The sequence below is a fragment of the Panulirus ornatus genome, chromosome 39 (genome assembly GCF_036320965.1).
Source record: "Panulirus ornatus isolate Po-2019 chromosome 39, ASM3632096v1, whole genome shotgun sequence".
In the NCBI taxonomy this organism is placed as follows: Eukaryota; Metazoa; Arthropoda; class Malacostraca; order Decapoda; family Palinuridae; genus Panulirus; species Panulirus ornatus.
The window spans coordinates 5,790,855-5,809,674 of NC_092262.1; the positions used below are offsets into that span (position 1 = coordinate 5,790,855).

Here is an 18,820-nt window from a genome sequence, read left to right on the forward strand (position 1 = left end):
GTAAGGTTATGTAAATTATGTATGATTCATGGTGAGGTACCTGAGGATTGGCGGAATGCTTGCATAGTGCCATTGTACAAAGGAAAAGGGGATAAGAGTGAGTGCTCAACTTACAGAGGTACAAGTTTGTTGAGTATTCCTGGTAAATTATATGGGAGGGTATTGATAGGGTGAAGGCATGTACAGAGCATCAGATTGGGGAAGAGCAGTGTGTTTTCAGGCTGCCTCCAGCGTTAGCGAGGTAGCGCAAGGAAACAGACGAAAGAATGGCCCAACCCACCCACATACACATCTATATACATACACGTCCACACACGCAAATATACATACCTATACATCTCAATGTACACATATATATACACACACAGACACATACATATATACACATGTACACAATTCATACTGTCTATCTTTATCTATTCCCATCACCACCTCGCCACACATGGAATAACCACCCCCTCCCCCCTCATGTGTGCGAGGTAGCGCTAGGAAAAGACAACAAAGGCCCCATTCGTTCACACTCAGTCTCTAGCTGTCATGTAATAATGCACCGAAACCACAGCTCCCTTTCCATACCCGGGCCCCACACAACTTTCCATGGTTTACCCCAGATGCTTCACATGCCCTGGTTCAATCCACTGACAGCACGTCGACCCTGATATACCACATCGTTCCAATTCACTCTGTTCCTTGAACGCCTTTCACCCTCCTGCATGTTCAGGCCCCAATCACTCAAAATCTTTTTCACTCCATCTTTCCACCTCCAATTTGGTCTTCCACTTCTCGTTCCCTCCACCTCTGACACATATATCCTCTTGGTCAATCTTTCCTCACTCATTCTCTCCATGTGACCAAACCATTTCAATACACCCTCTTCTGCTCTCTCAACCACACTCTTTTTATTTCCACACATCTCTCTTACCGTTACATTACTTACTCGATCAAACCACTTCACACCACATATTGTCCTCAAACATCTCATTTCCAGCACATCCACCCTCCTGCGCACAACTCTACCCATAGCCCATGCCTCGCAACCATACAACATTGTTGGAACCCCTATTCCTTCAAACATACCCATTTTTGCTTTCCGAGATAATGTTCTCGACTTCCACACATTCTTCAAGGCTCCCAGAATTTTCGCCCCCTCCCCCACCCTATGATTCACTTCCGCTTCCATGGTTCCATCCACTGCCAGATCCACTCCGACATATCTGAAACACTTTACTTCCTCCAGTTTTTCTCCATTCAAACTTACCTCCCAATTGACTTGACCCTCAACCCTACTGTACCTAATAACCTTGCTCTTATTCACATCTACTCTTAACTTTCTTCTTTCACACACTTTACCAAACTCAGTCACCAGCTTCTGCAGTTTCTCATGAATCAGCCACCAGCGCTGTATCATCAGCGAACAACAACTGACTCACTTCCCAAGCTCTCTCATCCCCAACAGACTGCATACTTGCCCCTCTTTCCAAAACTCTTGCATTCACCTCCCTAACAACCCCATCCATAAACAAATTAAACAACCATGGAGACATCACACAAACCCCTGCCGCAAACCTACATTCACTGAGAACCAATCACTTCCCTCTCTTCCTACACGTACATATGCCTTACATCCTCGATAAAAACTTTTCACTGCTTCTAACAACTTGCCTCCCACACCATATATTCTTAATACCTTCCTCAAAGCATCTCTATCAACTCTATCATATGCCTTCTCCAGATCCATAAATGCTACATACAAATCAATTTGCTTTTCTAAGTATTCTCACATACATTCTACAAAGCCAACACCTGATCCACACATCCTCTACCACTTCTGAAACCACACTGCTCTTCCCCAATCTGATGCTCTGTACGTGCCTTCACCCTCTCAATCAATACCCTCCCATATAATTTACCAGGAATACTCAACAAACTTATACCTCTGTAATTTGAGCACTCACTTTTATCCCCTTTGCCTTTGTACAATGGCACTATGCAAGCATTCCGCCAATCCTCAGGCACCTCAGGCACCTCACCATGAATCATACATACATTAAATAACCTTACCAACCAGTCAATAATACAGTCACCCCCTTTTTTAATAAATTCCACTGCAATACCATCCAAACCTACTGCCTTGCCGGCTTTCATCTTCGACAAAGCTTTCACTACCTATTCTCTGTTCCCCAAATCATTTTCCCTAACCCTCTCACTTTGCACACCACCTCGACCAAAACACCCTATATCTGCCACTCTATCATCACACACATTCAACAAACCTTCAGAATACTCACTCCATCTCCTTCTCACATCACCACTACTTGTTATCACCTCTCCATTAGCCCCCTTCACTGAAGTTCCCATTTGCTCACTTGTCTTACGCACTTTATTTACCTCCTTCCAGAACATCTTTTTATTCTCCCTTATATTTAATGATACTCTCTCACCCCAACTCTCATTTGCCCTCTTTTTCACCTCTTGCACCTTTCTCTTGACCTCCTGCCTCTTTCTTTTATACATCTCCCACTCATTTGCATTTTTCCCTGCTAAAATCATCCAAATGCCTCTCTCTTCTCTTTCACTAATAATCTTACTTCTTCATCCCACCACTCACTACCCTTTCTAATCAACCCACCTCCCACACTTATCATGCCACAAGCATCTTTTGCACAAGCCATCACTGCTTCCCTAAATACATCCCATCCCTCCCCCACTCCCCTTACCTCCTTTGTTCTCACCTTTTTCCATTCTGTACTCAGTCTCTCCTGGTACTTCTTCACACAAGTCTCCTTCCCAAGCTCACTTACTCTCACCACTCTCTTTACCCCAACATTCTCTCTTCTTTTCTGAAAACCCCTACAAATCATCACCTTCGCCTCCACAAGATTATGATCAGACATCCCTCCAGTTGCACCTCTCAGCAGATTAACATCCAAAAGTCTCTCTTTCGCGCGCCTATCAATTAACACGTAATCCAATAACGCTCTCTGACCATCTCTCCTACTTACACACGTATACTTATGTATATCTCGCTTTTATATATATATATATATATATATATATATATATATATATATATATATATATTTTTATTTATTTATTATACTTTGTCGCTGTCTCCCGCGTTTGCGAGGTAGCACAAGGAAAGAGACGAAAGAAATGGCCCAACCCCCCCCCATACACATGAATATACATACGTCCACACACGCAAATATACATACCTACACAGCTTTCCATGGTTTACCCCAGACGCTTCACATGCCTTGATTCAATCCACTGACAGCACGTCAACCCCGGTATACCACATCGCTCCAATTCACTCTATTCCTTGCCCTCCTTTCACCCTCCTACATGTTCAGGCCCCGATCACACAAAATCTTTTTCACTCCATCTTTCCACCTCCAATTTGGTCTCCCTCTTCTCCTCGTTCCCTCCACCTCCGACACATATATCCTCTTGGTCAATCTTTCCTCACTCATTCTCTCCATGTGCCCAAACCACTTCAAAACACCCTCTTCTGCTCTCTCAACCACGCTCTTTTTATTTCCACACATCTCTCTTACCCTTACGTTACTCACTCGATCAAACCACCTCACACCACACATTGTCCTCAAACATCTCATTTCCAGCACATCCATCCTCCTGCACACAACTCTATCCATAGCCCACGCCTCACAACCATACAACATTGTTGGAACCACTATTCCTTCAAACATACCCATTTTTGCTTTCCGAGATAATGTTCTCGACTTCCACACATTCTTCAAGGCCCCCAGAATTTTCGCCCCCTCCCCCACCCAATGATCCACTTCTGCTTCCATGGTTCCATCCGCTGCCAGATCCACTCCCAGATATCTAAAACACTTCACTTCCTCCAGTTTTTCTCCATTCAAACTCACCTCCCAATTGACTCGACCCTCAACCCTACTGTACCTAATAACCTTGCTCTTATTCACATTTACTCTTAACTTTCTTCTTCCACACACTTCACCAAACTCAGTCACCAGCTTCTGCAGTTTCTCACATGAATCAGCCACCAGCGCTGTATCATCAGCGAACAACAACTGACTCACTTCCCAAGCTCTCTCATCCCCAACAGACTTCATACTTGCCCCTCTTTCCAAAACTCTTGCATTTACCTCCCTAACAACCCCATCCATAAACAAATTAAACAACCATGGAGACATCACACACCCCTGCCGCAAACCTACATTCACTGAGAACCAATCACTTTCCTCTCTTCCTACACGTACACGGGAGCGGGGGGCCAGAAATCCTCCCCTCCTTGTATTAACTTTCTAAAATGGGAAACAGAAGAAGGAGTCATGCGGGGAGTGCTCATCCTCCTCGAAGGCTCAGAGTGGGGTGCCTAAATGTGTGTGGATGTAACCAAGATGTGAAAAAAGGAGAGATAGGTAGTATGTTTGAGGAAAGGAACCTGGATGTTTTGGCTCTGAGTGAAACGAAGCTCAAGGGTAAAGGGGAAGAGTGGTTTGGGAATGTCTGGGGAGTAAAGTCAGGGGTTAGTGAGAGGACAAGAGCAAGGGAAGGAGTAGCAATACTCCTGAAACAGGAGTTGTGGGAGTATGTGATAGAATGTAAGAAAGTTAATTCTCGATTAATATGGGTAAAACTGAAAGCTGATGGAGAGAGGTGGGTGATTATTGGTGCATATGCACCTGGGCATGAGAAGAAAGATCATGAGAGGCAAGTGTTTTGGGAGCAGCTGAATGAGTGTGTTAGTGGTTTTGATGCACGAGACCGGGTTATAGTGATGGGTGATTTGAATGCAAAGGTGAGTAATGTGGCAGTTGAGGGAATAATTGGTATACATGGGGTGTTCAGTGTTGTAAATGGAAATGGTGAAGAGCTTGTAGATTTATGTGCTGAAAAAGGACTGATGATTGGGAATACCTGGTTTAAAAAGCGAGATATACATAAGTATACTTATGTAAGTAGGAGAGATGGCAAGAGAGCGTTATTGGATTACGTGTTAATTGACAGGCGTGCGAAAGAGAGACTTTTGGATGTTAATGTGCTGAGAGGTGCAACTGGAGGGATGTCTGATCATTATCTTGTGGAGGCAAAGGTGAAGATTTGTATGGGTTTTCAGAAAAGAAGAGTGAATGTTGGGGTGAAGAGGGTGGTGAGAGTAAGTGAGCTTGGGAAGGAGACCTGTGTGAGGAAGTACCAGGAGAGACTGAGTACAGAATGGAAAAAGGTGAGAACAATGGAAGTAAGGGAGTGGGGGAGGAATGGGATGTATTTAGGGAATCAGTGATGGATTGCGCAAAAGATGCTTGTGGCATGAGAAGAGTGGGAGGTGGGTTGATTAGAAAGGGTAGTGAGTGGTGGGATGAAGAAGCAAGAGTACTAGTGAAAGAGAAGAGAGAGGCATTTGGACGATTTTTGCAGGGAAAAAATGCAATTGAGAGGGAGATGTATAAAAGAAAGAGACAGGAGGTCAAGACAAAGGTGCAAGAGGTGAAAAAAAGGGCAAATGAGAGTTGGTGTGAGAGAGTATCATTAAATTTTAGGGAGAATAAAAAGATGTTCTGGAAGGAGGTAAATAAAGTGCGTAAGACAAGGGAGCAAATGAGAACTTCGGTGAAGGGCGCAAATGGGGAGGTGATAACAAGTAGTGGTGATGTGAGAAGGAGATGGAGTGAGTATTTTGAAGGTTTGTTGAATGTGTCTGATGACAGAGTGGCAGATATAGGGTGTTTTGGTCGAGGTGGTGTGCAAAGTGAGAGGGTTAGGGAAAATGATTTGGTAAACAGAGAAGAGGTAGTAAAAGCTTTGCGGAAGATGAAAGCCGGCAAGGCAGCAGGTTTGGATGGTATTGCAGTGGAATTTATTAAAAAAGGGGGTGACTGTATTGTTGACTGGTTGGTAAGGTTATTTAATGTATGTATGACTCATGGTGAGGTGCCTGAGGATTGGCGGAATGCGTGCATAGTGCCATTGTACAAAGGCAAAGGGGATAAGAGTGAGTGCTCAAATTACAGAGGTATAAGTTTGTTAAGTATTCCTGGTAAATTATATGGGAGGGTATTGATTGAGAGGGTGAAGGCATGTACAGAGCATCAGATTGGGGAAGAGCAGTGTGGTTTCAGAAGTGGTAGAGGATGTGTGGATCAGGTGTTTGCTTTGAAGAATGTATGTGAGAAATACTTAGAAAAGCAAATGGATTTGTATGTAGCATTTATGGATCTGGAGAAGGCATATGATAGAGTTGATAGAGATGCTCTGTGGAAGGTATTAAGAATATATGGTGTGGGAGGCAAGTTGTTAGAAGCAGTGAAAAGTTTTTCATCGAGGATGTAAGGCATGTGTACGTGTAGGAAGAGAGGAAAGTGATTGGTTCTCAGTGAATGTAGGTTTGCGGCAGGGGTGTGTGATGTCTCCATGGTTGTTTAATTTGTTTATGGATGGGGTTGTTAGGGAGGTAAATGCAAGAGTCTTGGAAAGAGGGGCAAGTATGAAGTCTGTTGGGGATGAGAGAGCTTGGGAAGTGAGTCAGTTGTTGTTCGCTGATGATACAGCGCTGGTGGCGGATTCATGTGAGAAACTGCAGAAGCTGGTGACGGAGTTTGGTAAAGTGTGTGGAAGAAGAAAGTTAAGAGTAAAAGTGAATAAGAGCAAGGTTATTAGGTACAGTAGGGTTGAGGGTCAAGTCAATTGGGAGGTGAGTTTGAATGGAGAAAAACTGGAGGAAGTGAAGTGTTTTAGATATCTGGGAGTGGATCTGTCAGCGGATGGAACCATGGAAGCAGAAGTGGATCATAGGGTGGGGGAGGGGGCGAAAATTTTGGGAGCCTTGAAAAATGTGTGGAAGTCGAGAACATTATCTCGGAAAGCAAAAATGGGTATGTTTGAAGGAATAGTGGTTCCAACAATGTTGTATGGTTGCGAGGCGTGGGCTATGGATAGAGTTGTGCGCAGGAGGATGGATGTGCTGGAAATGAGATGTTTGAGGACAATGTGTGGTGTGAGGTGGTTTGATCGAGTAAGTAACGTAAGGGTAAGAGAGATGTGTGGAAATAAAAAGAGCGTGGTTGAGAGAGCAGAAGAGGGTGTTTTGAAATGGTTTGGGCACATGGAGAGAATGAGTGAGGAAAGATTGACCAAGAGGATATATGTGTCGGAGGTGGAGGGAACGAGGAGAAGAGGGAGACCAAATTGGAGGTGGAAAGATGGAGTGAAAAGGATTTTGTGTGATCGGGGCCTGAACATGCAGGAGGGTGAAAGGAGGGCAAGGAATAGAGTGAATTGGAGCGATGTGTTATACAGGGGTTGACGTGCTGTCAGTGGATTGAATCAAGGCATGTGAAGCGTCCGGGGTAAACCATGGAAAGCTGTGTAGGTATGTATATTTGCGTGTGTGGACGTGTGTATGTACATGTGTATGGGGGGGGTTGGGCCATTTCTTTCGTCTGTTTCCTTGCGCTACCTCGCAACCGCGGGAGACAGCGACGAGGTAAAAAAAAAAAAAAAAAAAAAAATATATATATATATATATATATATATATATATATATATATATATATATATATATATATATATATATATCTTTTTTTTTTTTTTGCTTTGTCGCTGTCTCCCGCATTTGCGAGGTAGTGCAAGGAAACAGACGAAAGAAATGGCCCAACCCACCCCCATACACATGTATATACATACGTCCACACACGCAAATATACATACCTACACAGCTTTCCATGGTTTACCCCAGACGCTTCACATGCCTTGATTCACTCCACTGACAGCACGTCAACCCCGGTATACCACATCGCTCCAATTCACTCTATTCCTTCCCTCCTTTCACCCTCCTGCATGTTCAGGCCCCGATCACACAAAATCTTTTTCACTCCATCTTTCCACCTCCAATTTGGTCTCCCTCTTCTCCTCGTTCCCTCCACCTCTGACACATATATCCTCTTGGTCAATCTTTCCTCACTCATTCTCTCCATGTGCCCAAACCATTTCAAAACACCCTCTTCTGCTCTCTCAACCACGCTCTTTTTATTTCCACACATCTCTCTTACCCTTACGTTACTTACTCGATCGAACCACCTCACACCACACATTGTCCTCAAACATCTCATTTCCAGCACATCCATCCTCCTGCGCACAACTCTATCCACAGCCCACGCCTCGCAACCATACAACATTGTTGGAACCACTATTCCTTCAAACATACCCATTTTTGCTTTCCGAGATAATGTTCTCGACTTCCACACATTCTTCAAGGCTCCCAGAATTTTCGCCCCCTACCCCACTCTATGATCCACTTCCGCTTCCATGGTTCCATCCGCTGCCAGATCCACTCCCAGATATCTAAAACACTTTACTTCCTCCAGTTTTTCTCCATTCAAACTTACCTCCCAATTGACTTGACCCTCAACCCTACTGTACCTAATAACCTTGCTCTTATTCACATTTACTCTTAACTTTCTTCTTTCACACACTTTACCAAACTCAGTCACCAGCTTCTGCAGTTTCTCACATGAATCAGCCACTAGCGCTGTATCATCAGCGAACAACAACTGACTCACTTCCCAAGCTCTCTCATCCCCAACAGACTTCATACTTGCCCCTCTTTCCAAGACTCTTGCATTCACCTCCCTAACAACCCTATCCATAAACAAATTAAACAACAATGGAGACATCACACACCCCTGCCGCAAACCTACATTCACTGAGAACCAATCACTTTCCTCTCTTCCTACACGTACACATGCCTTACATCCTCGATAAAAACTTTTCACTGCTTCTAACAACTTGCCTCCCACACCATATATTCTTAATACCTTCCACAGAGCATCTCTATCAACTCTATCATATGCCTTCTCCAGATCCATAAATGCTACATACAAATCCATTTGCTTTTCTAAGTATTTCTCACATACATTCTTCAAAGCAAACACCTGATCCACACATCCTCTACCACTTCTGAAACCACACTGTTCTTCCCCAATCTGATGCTCTGTACATGCCTTCACCCTCTCAATCAATACCCTCCCATATAATTTACCAGGAATACTCAACAAACTTATACCTCTGTAAGTTGAGCACTCACTCTTATCCCTTTTGCCTTTGTACAATGGCACTATGCACGCATTCCACCAATCCTCAGGCACCTCACCATGAGTCATACATACATTAAATAACCTTACCAACCATTCAACAATACAGTCACCCCCTTTTTTAATAAATTCCACTGCAATACCATCCAAACCTGCTGCCTTGCCGGCTTTCATCTTCCGCAAAGCTTTTACTACCTCTTCTCTGTTTACCAAATCATTTTCCCTAACCCTCTCACTTTGCACACCACCTCGACCAAAACATCCTATATCTGCCACTCTATCATCAAACACATTCAACAAACCTTCAAAATACTCACTCCATCTCCTTCTCACATCACCACTACTTGTTATCACCTCCCCATTTGCGCCCTTCACTGAAGTTCCCATTTGCTCCCTTGTCTTACGCACTTTATTTACCTCCTTCCAGAACATCTTTTTATTCTCCCTAAAATTTAATGATACTCTCTCACCCAAACTCTCATTTGCCCTTATATATATATATTTTTTTTTTTCTTATACTTTGTCGCTGTCTCCCGCGTTTGCGAGGTAGCGCAAGGAAACAGACGCAAGAAATGGCCCAACCCCCCCCATACACATGTATATACATACGTCCACACACGCAAATATACATACCTACACAGCTTTCCATGGTTTACCCCAGACGCTTCACATGCCTTGATTCAATCCACTGACAGCACGTCAACCCCGGTATACCACATCGCTCCAATTCACTCTATTCCTTGCCCTCCTTTCACTCTCCTGCATGTTCAGGCCCCGATCACACAACATCTTTTTCACTCCATCTTTCCACCTCCAATTTGGTCTCCCTCTTCTCCTTGTTCCCTCCACCTCCGACACATATATACTCTTGGCCAATCTTTCCTCACTCATCCTCTCCATGTGCCCAAACCACTTCAAAACACCCTCTTCTGCTCTCTCAACCACGCTCTTTTTATTTCCACACATCTCTCTTACCCTTACGTTACTCACTCGATCAAACCACCTCACACCACACATTGTCCTCAAACATCTCATTTCCAGCACATCCATCCTCCTGCGCACAACTCTATCCATAGCCCACGCTTCGCAACCATACAACATTGTTGGAACCACTATTCCTTCAAACATACCCATTTTTGCTTTCCGAGATAATGTTCTCGACTTCCACACATTCTTCAAGGCCCCCAGAATTTTCGCCCCCTCCCCCACCCTATGATCCACTTCCGCTTCCATATATATATATATATATATATATATATATATATATATATATATATATATATATATATATATATATATATATTTTTTTTTTGCTTTGTCGCTGTCTCCCGCGTTTGCGAGGTAGCGCAAGGAAACAGACGAAAGAAATGGCCCAACCCACCCCCATACACATGTATATACATACGTCCACACACGCAAATATACATACCTACACAGCTTTCCATGGTTCACCCCAGACGCTTCACATGCCCTGATTCAATCCACTGACAGCACATCAACCCCGGTATACCACATCGATCCAATTCACTCTATTCCTTGCCCGCCTTTCACCCTCCTGCATGTTCAGGCCCCGATCACAAAATCTTTTTCACTCCAACTTTCTACCTCCAATTTGGTCTCCCACACCTCCGACACATATATCCTCTTGGTCAATCTTTCCTCACTCATTCTCTCCATGTGCCCAAACCATTTCAAAACACCCTCTTCTGCTCTCTCAACCACGCTCTTTTTATTTCCACACATCTCTCTTACCCTTACGTTACTTACTCGATCGAAACAACACACACCACACATTGTCCTCAAACATCTCATTTCCAGCACATCCATCCTCCTGCGCACAACTCTATCCATAGCCCACGCCTCGCAACCATACAACATTGTTGGAACCACTATTCCTTCAAACATACCCATTTTTGCTTTCCGAGATAATGTTCTCGACTTCCACACATTCTTCAAGGCTCCCAGGATTTTCGCCCCCTCCCCCACCCTATGATCTACTTCTGCTTCCATGGTTCCATCCGCTGCCAGATCCACTCCCAGATATCTAAAACACTTTAATTCCTCCAGTTTTTCTCCATTCAAACTTACCTCCCAATTGACTTGACCCTCAACCCTACTGTACCTAATAACCTTGCTCTTATTCACATTTACTCTTAACTTTCTTCTTTCACACACTTTACCAAACTCAGTCACCAGCTTCTGCAGTTTCTCACATGAATCAGCCACCTAGCGCTGTATCATCAGCGAACAACTACTGACTCACTTCCCAAGCTCTCTCATCCCCAACAGACTTCATACTTGCCCCTCTTTCCAAAACTCTTGCATTCACCTCCCTAACAACCCCATCCATAAACAAATTAAACAACAATGGAGACATCACACACCCCTGCCGCTAACCTACATTCACTGAGAACCAATCACTTTCCTCTCTTCCTACACGTACACATGCCTTACATCCTCGATAAAAACTTTTCACTGCTTCTAACAACTTGCCTCCCACACCATATATTCTTAATACCTTCCACAGAGCATCTCTATCAACTCTATCATATGCCTTCTCCAGATCCATAAATGCTACATACAAATCCATTTGCTTTTCTAAGTATTTCTCACATACATTCTTCAAAGCAAACACCTGATCAACACATCCTCTACCACTTCTGAAACCACACTGCTCTTCCCCAATCTGATGCTCTGTACATGCCTTCACCCTCTCAATCAATACCCTCCCATATAATTTACCAGGAATACTCAAAGTTATACCTCTGTAAGTTGAGCACTCACTCTTATCCCTTTGCCTTTGTACAATGGCACTATGCACACATTCCGCCAATCCTCAGGCACCTCACCATGAGTCATACATACATTAAATAACCTTACCAACCAGTCAATAATACAGTCACCCCCTTTTTTAATAAATTCCACTGCAATACCATCCAAACCTGCTGCCTTGCCGGCTTTCATCTTCCGCAAAGCTTTTACTACCTCTTCTCTGTTTACCAAATCATTTTCCCTAACCCTCTCACTTTGCACACCACCTCGACCAAAACACCCTATATCTGCCACTCTATCATCAAACACATTCAACAAACCTTCAAAATACTCACTCCATCTCCTCACATCACCACTACTTGTTATCACCTCCCCATTTGCGCCCTTCACTGAAGTTCCCATTTGCTCCCTTGTCTTACGCACTTTATTTACCTCCTTCCAGAACATCTTTTTATTCTCCCTAAAATTTAATGATACTCTCTCACCCCAACTCTCATTTGCCCTTATATATATATATTTTTTTTTTTCTTATACTTTGTCGCTGTCTCCCGCGTTTGCGAGGTAGCGCAAGGAAACAGACGCAAGAAATGGCCCAACCCCCCCCATACACATGTATATACATACGTCCACACACGCAAATATACATACCTACACAGCTTTCCATGGTTTACCCCAGACGCTTCACATGCCTTGATTCAATCCACTGACAGCACGTCAACCCCGGTATACCACATCGCTCCAATTCACTCTATTCCTTGCCCTCCTTTCACTCTCCTGCATGTTCAGGCCCCGATCACACAACATCTTTTTCACTCCATCTTTCCACCTCCAATTTGGTCTCCCTCTTCTCCTTGTTCCCTCCACCTCCGACACATATATCCTCTTGGCCAATCTTTCCTCACTCATCCTCTCCATGTGCCCAAACCACTTCAAAACACCCTCTTCTGCTCTCTCAACCACGCTCTTTTTATTTCCACACATCTCTCTTACCCTTACGTTACTCACTCGATCAAACCACCTCACACCACACATTGTCCTCAAACATCTCATTTCCAGCACATCCATCCTCCTGCGCACAACTCTATCCATAGCCCACGCTTCGCAACCATACAACATTGTTGGAACCACTATTCCTTCAAACATACCCATTTTTGCTTTCCGAGATAATGTTCTCGACTTCCACACATTCTTCAAGGCCCCCAGAATTTTCGCCCCCTCCCCCACCCTATGATCCACTTCCGCTTCCATATATATATATATATATATATATATATATATATATATTTTTTTTTGCTTTGTCGCTGTCTCCCGCGTTTGCGAGGTAGCGCAAGGAAACAGACGAAAGAAATGGCCCAACCCACCCCCATACACATGTATATACATACGTCCACACACGCAAATATACATACCTACACAGCTTTCCATGGTTCACCCCAGACGCTTCACATGCCCTGATTCAATCCACTGACAGCACAGTCAACCCCGGTATACCACATCGATCCAATTCACTCTATTCCTTGCCCGCCTTTCACCCTCCTGCATGTTCAGGCCCCGATCACAAAATCTTTTTCACTCCAACTTTCTACCTCCAATTTGGTCTCCCACACCTCCGACACATATATCCTCTTGGTCAATCTTTCCTCACTCATTCTCTCCATGTGCCCAAACCATTTCAAAACACCCTCTTCTGCTCTCTCAACCACGCTCTTTTTATTTCCACACATCTCTCTTACCCTTACATTACTTACTCGATCAAACACCTCACACCACACATTGTCCTCAAACATCTCATTTCCAGCACATCCATCCTCCTGCGCACAACTCTATCCATAGCCCACGCCTCGCAACCATACAACATTGTTGGAACCACTATTCCTTCAAACATACCCATTTTTGCTTTCCGAGATAATGTTCTCGACTTCCACACATTCTTCAAGGCTCCCAGGATTTTCGCCCCCTCCCCCACCCTATGATCTACTTCTGCTTCCATGGTTCCATCCGCTGCCAGATCCACTCCCAGATATCTAAAACACTTTAATTCCTCCAGTTTTTCTCCATTCAAACTTACCTCCCAATTGACTTGACCCTCAACCCTACTGTACCTAATAACCTTGCTCTTATTCACATTTACTCTTAACTTTCTTCTTTCACACACTTTACCAAACTCAGTCACCAGCTTCTGCAGTTTCTCACATGAATCAGCCACCAGCGCTGTATCATCAACGAACAACTACTGACTCACTTCCCAAGCTCTCTCATCCCCAACAGACTTCATACTTGCCCCTCTTTCCAAAACTCTTGCATTTACCTCCCTAACAACCCCATCCATAAACAAATTAAACAACCATGGAGACATCACACACCCCTGCCGCTAACCTACATTCACTGAGAACCAATCACTTTCCTCTCTTCCTACACGTACACATGCCTTACATCCTCGATAAAAACTTTTCACTGCTTCTAACAACTTGCCTCCCACACCATATATTCTTAATACCTTCCACAGAGCACCTCTATCAACTCTATCATATGCCTTCTCCAGATCCATAAATGCTACATACAAATCCATTTGCTTTTCTAAGTATTTCTCACATACATTCTTCAAAGCAAACACCTGATCAACACATCCTCTACCACTTCTGAAACCACACTGCTCTTCCCCAATCTGATGCTCTGTACATGCCTTCACCCTCTCAATCAATACCCTCCCATATAATTTACCAGGAATACTCAAAGTTATACCTCTGTAATTTGAGCACTCACTCTTATCCCCTTTGCCTTTGTACAATGGCACTATGCACACATTCCGCCAATCCTCAGGCACCTCACCATGAGTCATACATACATTAAATAACCTTACCAACCAGTCAATAATACAGTCACCCCCTTTTTTAATAAATTCCACTGCAATACCATCCAAACCTGCTGCCTTGCCGGCTTTCATCTTCCGCAAAGCTTTTACTACCTCTTCTCTGTTTACCAAATCATTTTCCCTAACCCTCTCACTTTGCACACCACCTCGACCAAAACACCCTATATCTGCCACTCTATCATCAAACACATTCAACAAACCTTCAAAATACTCACTCCATCTCCTCACATCACCACTACTTGTTATCACCTCCCCATTTGCGCCCTTCACTGAAGTTCCCATTTGCTCCCTTGTCTTACGCACTTTATTTACCTCCTTCCAGAACATCTTTTTATTCTCCCTAATATATATATATATATATATATCTTTCTTTTTTCTTTCATACTATTCGCCCTTTCCCGCATTAGCGAGGTTGCGTTAAGAACAGAGGACTGGGCCTTTGAGGGAATATCTTCACCTTCTCTGTTCCTTCTTTAGGAAAATTAAAAAAAAGAAAAAACACACACAGACATATATATATATACACATGTACATAATTCATACTGTTTGCCTTTATTCATTCCCATCATCACCCCGCCACACATGAAATAACACCCCCTCCCCCCACATGCGTGCAAGGTAGCGCTAGGAAATGACAACAAAGGCCACATTCGTTCACACTCAGTCTCTAGCCGTCATGCATAATGCACTGAAACCACAGCTCCTTTCCACATCCAGGCCCCACACACCTTTCCATGGTTTACCCCAGACGCTTCACACGCCCTGGTTCAATATATGATGAAAAATTGTCAGAAATGCAGAAAACTTTAAAGACCAAAAAAAAAAACAGTTGCTTTGAATTTCAAATATAAAATAATGTAAAGCTTGTTTATGGTAAACATCAACCAAAAATATTCCATAATGCTTCCTTAAGCCAACAGGTAGCAAATGATTGAAATATTAAAAATTAAATTATCTCTTAGCTAAATTACAGACATTCATGGTTCCAAGGAATATTTCAAAATGAGAGTCTTTTCTAGCATAAGAAATATGACCTATACTGATCTTTTAATTGAAATTTTAAAAAAATCTTATTTTTGGAAGAAAATGGCAAAAAATGCAGGTTCAGGTATTTTTCAGACTTCTTTTTTTCAATAATGTAATATAGCATAATCAAAGGCCTATCTATATGAAATATATCAAAGCTTAATGACAGAAACTAGTAGCCCCAAAACATCTGGACCCTAGAATTTTAATCAGCATGAGAGTATAAACTAATGTGAGATTTCAGTTTTTGAAAAATGGTAAAAATGCCGGGAAAGCACACAAGTGTATTTTCCAGGCCAAAAGACTTTTTGTTTTAAAATTGGAAAATATAATGACAGTTTTCTTTACCTTAAAAATCAACCTGAAATCTTTGATAATGCTTTCTACGAGTGACAGATAGCAGGTAATCTACATCTTTGTTTCTTCTACTGTAACTGACATTAACCTGGTCTGATGCATTTGAATATTAAGCAAAACAAAACTTGAGGATAAGAAGCAACAAAGAAATAAAAACATAAACACAAAAACACAATAAAAGAATCTTCTACGACTACTTGCAATCAATAACTTGAATTTTCTTTCTATACACTCTACTTCCAATTAATAGCAAAAACAGTTACTGATACCTCTGGATGCTGCAGCAACATGTCCAGCTCATCTTTTGCTACAACTAGCCGCAGCTTGTCACTAGAATCTACAACAAAAATCACACCTTGACAGTCATGGTAGTAATGCTCCCACAGGCTTCGGTATCGACCCTGACCTGACATGTCAAATGCCGTGAAACCCACACTTTTTGCTGAAAAAGAAGTACATCATGATACTAACTCTACCTTAAAGAATTCATAATATAAGGACACAGTAGAGGTAAAGTCAGGCATGCAATGTGCATTCAATGAATTTACACACATTACTGCCGTTGCTAAATTATGAATCTGTTGTCACTAATTCAAGCTTTTTGTTAAAATTTATATATTTCTTATCATTAAACAATATCAAGATACTCATTTAACCTTACTTTTAAACTTCTCCACATTAAAGCCCACTGTAGGGACAATTTCATTAGTCTTTTGGTCATCAGACTTGAAATGATTGAGCATTGTGGACTTGCCAGAGTTATCAAGGCCAATGACCAAAACACTTGCTTCTCTCTTCTTTATTCCCAAAGCAAAGGCCAACTTCTCAAACATTCCCATTGTGGAGTAGATCACGAAGGTATTTGTGCACCGAGCCCGTATTTGTTGGGTTGTTCTTGTAGATGCTGATTCAATGGAAATTCTCTTCACTAACTGGTAAATCCACTTCACATGAACAACAAAATCTTTCTTGTTAGTGGAAGCCTTTCATTTTCATCTTGCTAAAAGAAAGAAGAAATCAACAAGGAATGAGTTTAATTACATCGTCACTAACATCACCCACCAGGAAAATAAATCATATAAAATGAAAAAAGGACAACGAATCTATCTAAACTAAACATATGAATAATATGCCCGGAATGGAATTACTAACACCATTACATCCTCTGAAAGTAATGAGTGTTGCATAAGATATCCTGGATGGATACAGTGGTTATGGTCATAATTACTATGTTACAAGATTTGAAATTAGTGTAATTTCTTCAGCAATTAGTTAAGTATCCCACAAGACAACAAGATTCTCCATCATATGCCATTCAATATAAACCCTCAAGCACTCAATAGATAAAATCTCAATGACATAATCCTGAATATCTATTATTGTTTAAACAAATCTCAGACACTTGTCAATTTACCGGTCACCAACTGGTGGACGACAGCTTTTGTTTGTTCAGTGAATTATTGAAAAGAGCGATGCTCCGGTGTTGATAAGGTACATATTGTCTATAATCATCTAAAACAGTTAGCTGAGGGAAGAGCTTTCATAAGAGGACATCTCGTATAATGATGATTTAACTTAATGCACGTACAGCATGGTAAGCATACGCATATATCAACTGAGTAGCTGCACACACTTGATCTACCCCCCCCCCCCCCACTCCCATATATAAGTTAGGGTGGAGTGAAAGGTAAAGACAGCAATGGACAGACAGATGAGTTCTCTACTGTGCTATGAACTTCTCCGAAAAATCATATCATCCTATTCTCCAGCAGGAGGATAAAGTCTTAGCAGCTGTACTGTCTCTAGTTCCTGGTAGTCTGGTAATCCTAATTCATCCCACCAAATATAGTCTCTAACGGTTGGATGATCCTAGTTTACCCCACTGTATACAGTTCTAAAGTAGTTGGGTAATTGGTTCATATGTTTTATTGATACATTTCAAATATATTTACTTACTTTTACTTTAATTGACCCCTTGTTTTCGAGATTATACCACTGTCGCCTTATCAATCGTTCAGTAAAATATAATGTTCCAAAAATGTTGTTTCTCTGGTATTTCTGTGATCACAACAAACTGTATCAAGCAATCAATACATAAGCAGCCATTTCCCAAAACTGGTTTCCATGCTGGGCGAATAAATGATAAATTACCTATATAATAATAACATATTCTTTTACTAATAAATTATCTATTGGTACAAATAAATGACAAAGTAAGCATTGATTACATCCTAAGTCTGCTAAGTAACCTATACGTTGGTATTCTATAATGACACAGGCGAACTTGGAATATCAGTCACATGAATACGACGTTACCAATTAACACAAAAGAATAGTTTCTATATACTCTTGGACATAGATACTTATCGTTCACATGCATATTGAAACGATATATTATGAAAAATATAAGTATAGGAGGCGAAATAAGGACGAGTCTTAGAATATCGTCACCTGAAGCGTTGTCTGCTACCACCACCAGATGTAAACAAAAACACAGCTGGAACGTCAGGTGGCTACATTCATTCATGAAGTTAAATTCATATATATACCTAATTATCATTCTAGATAATACAATCTAGCTTATATAACTATTAGATAAATCTTATCAATATTTTCATAATTATCATTTTTATTATTATTATTATTATTATTATTATTATTATTATTATTATTATTATTATTATTATAATTATTATCATTATTATTATTATTA

At 41.8% G+C, this 18,820-nt stretch overlaps 1 protein-coding gene across 1 annotated transcript in view; it reads right to left on the reverse strand.

Moving 5' to 3' along the window:
* Arl6 (ADP ribosylation factor-like 6) overlaps window positions 1–18,614 on the reverse strand; it is a 32,162-nt gene extending 13,548 nt beyond the window's left edge. The window contains exons 1-3 of the mRNA XM_071684853.1: window positions 18,559–18,614; window positions 16,769–17,107; window positions 16,377–16,549 (exon numbers count right to left, since the gene is read on the reverse strand). Coding sequence (XP_071540954.1) covers window positions 16,377–16,549; window positions 16,769–16,946 — 351 coding nt within the window. The 5' untranslated portion in view covers window positions 16,947–17,107; window positions 18,559–18,614. The remainder of the gene's footprint in view (window positions 1–16,376; window positions 16,550–16,768; window positions 17,108–18,558) is intronic.
* Window positions 18,615–18,820: the final 206 nt, after the last annotated feature.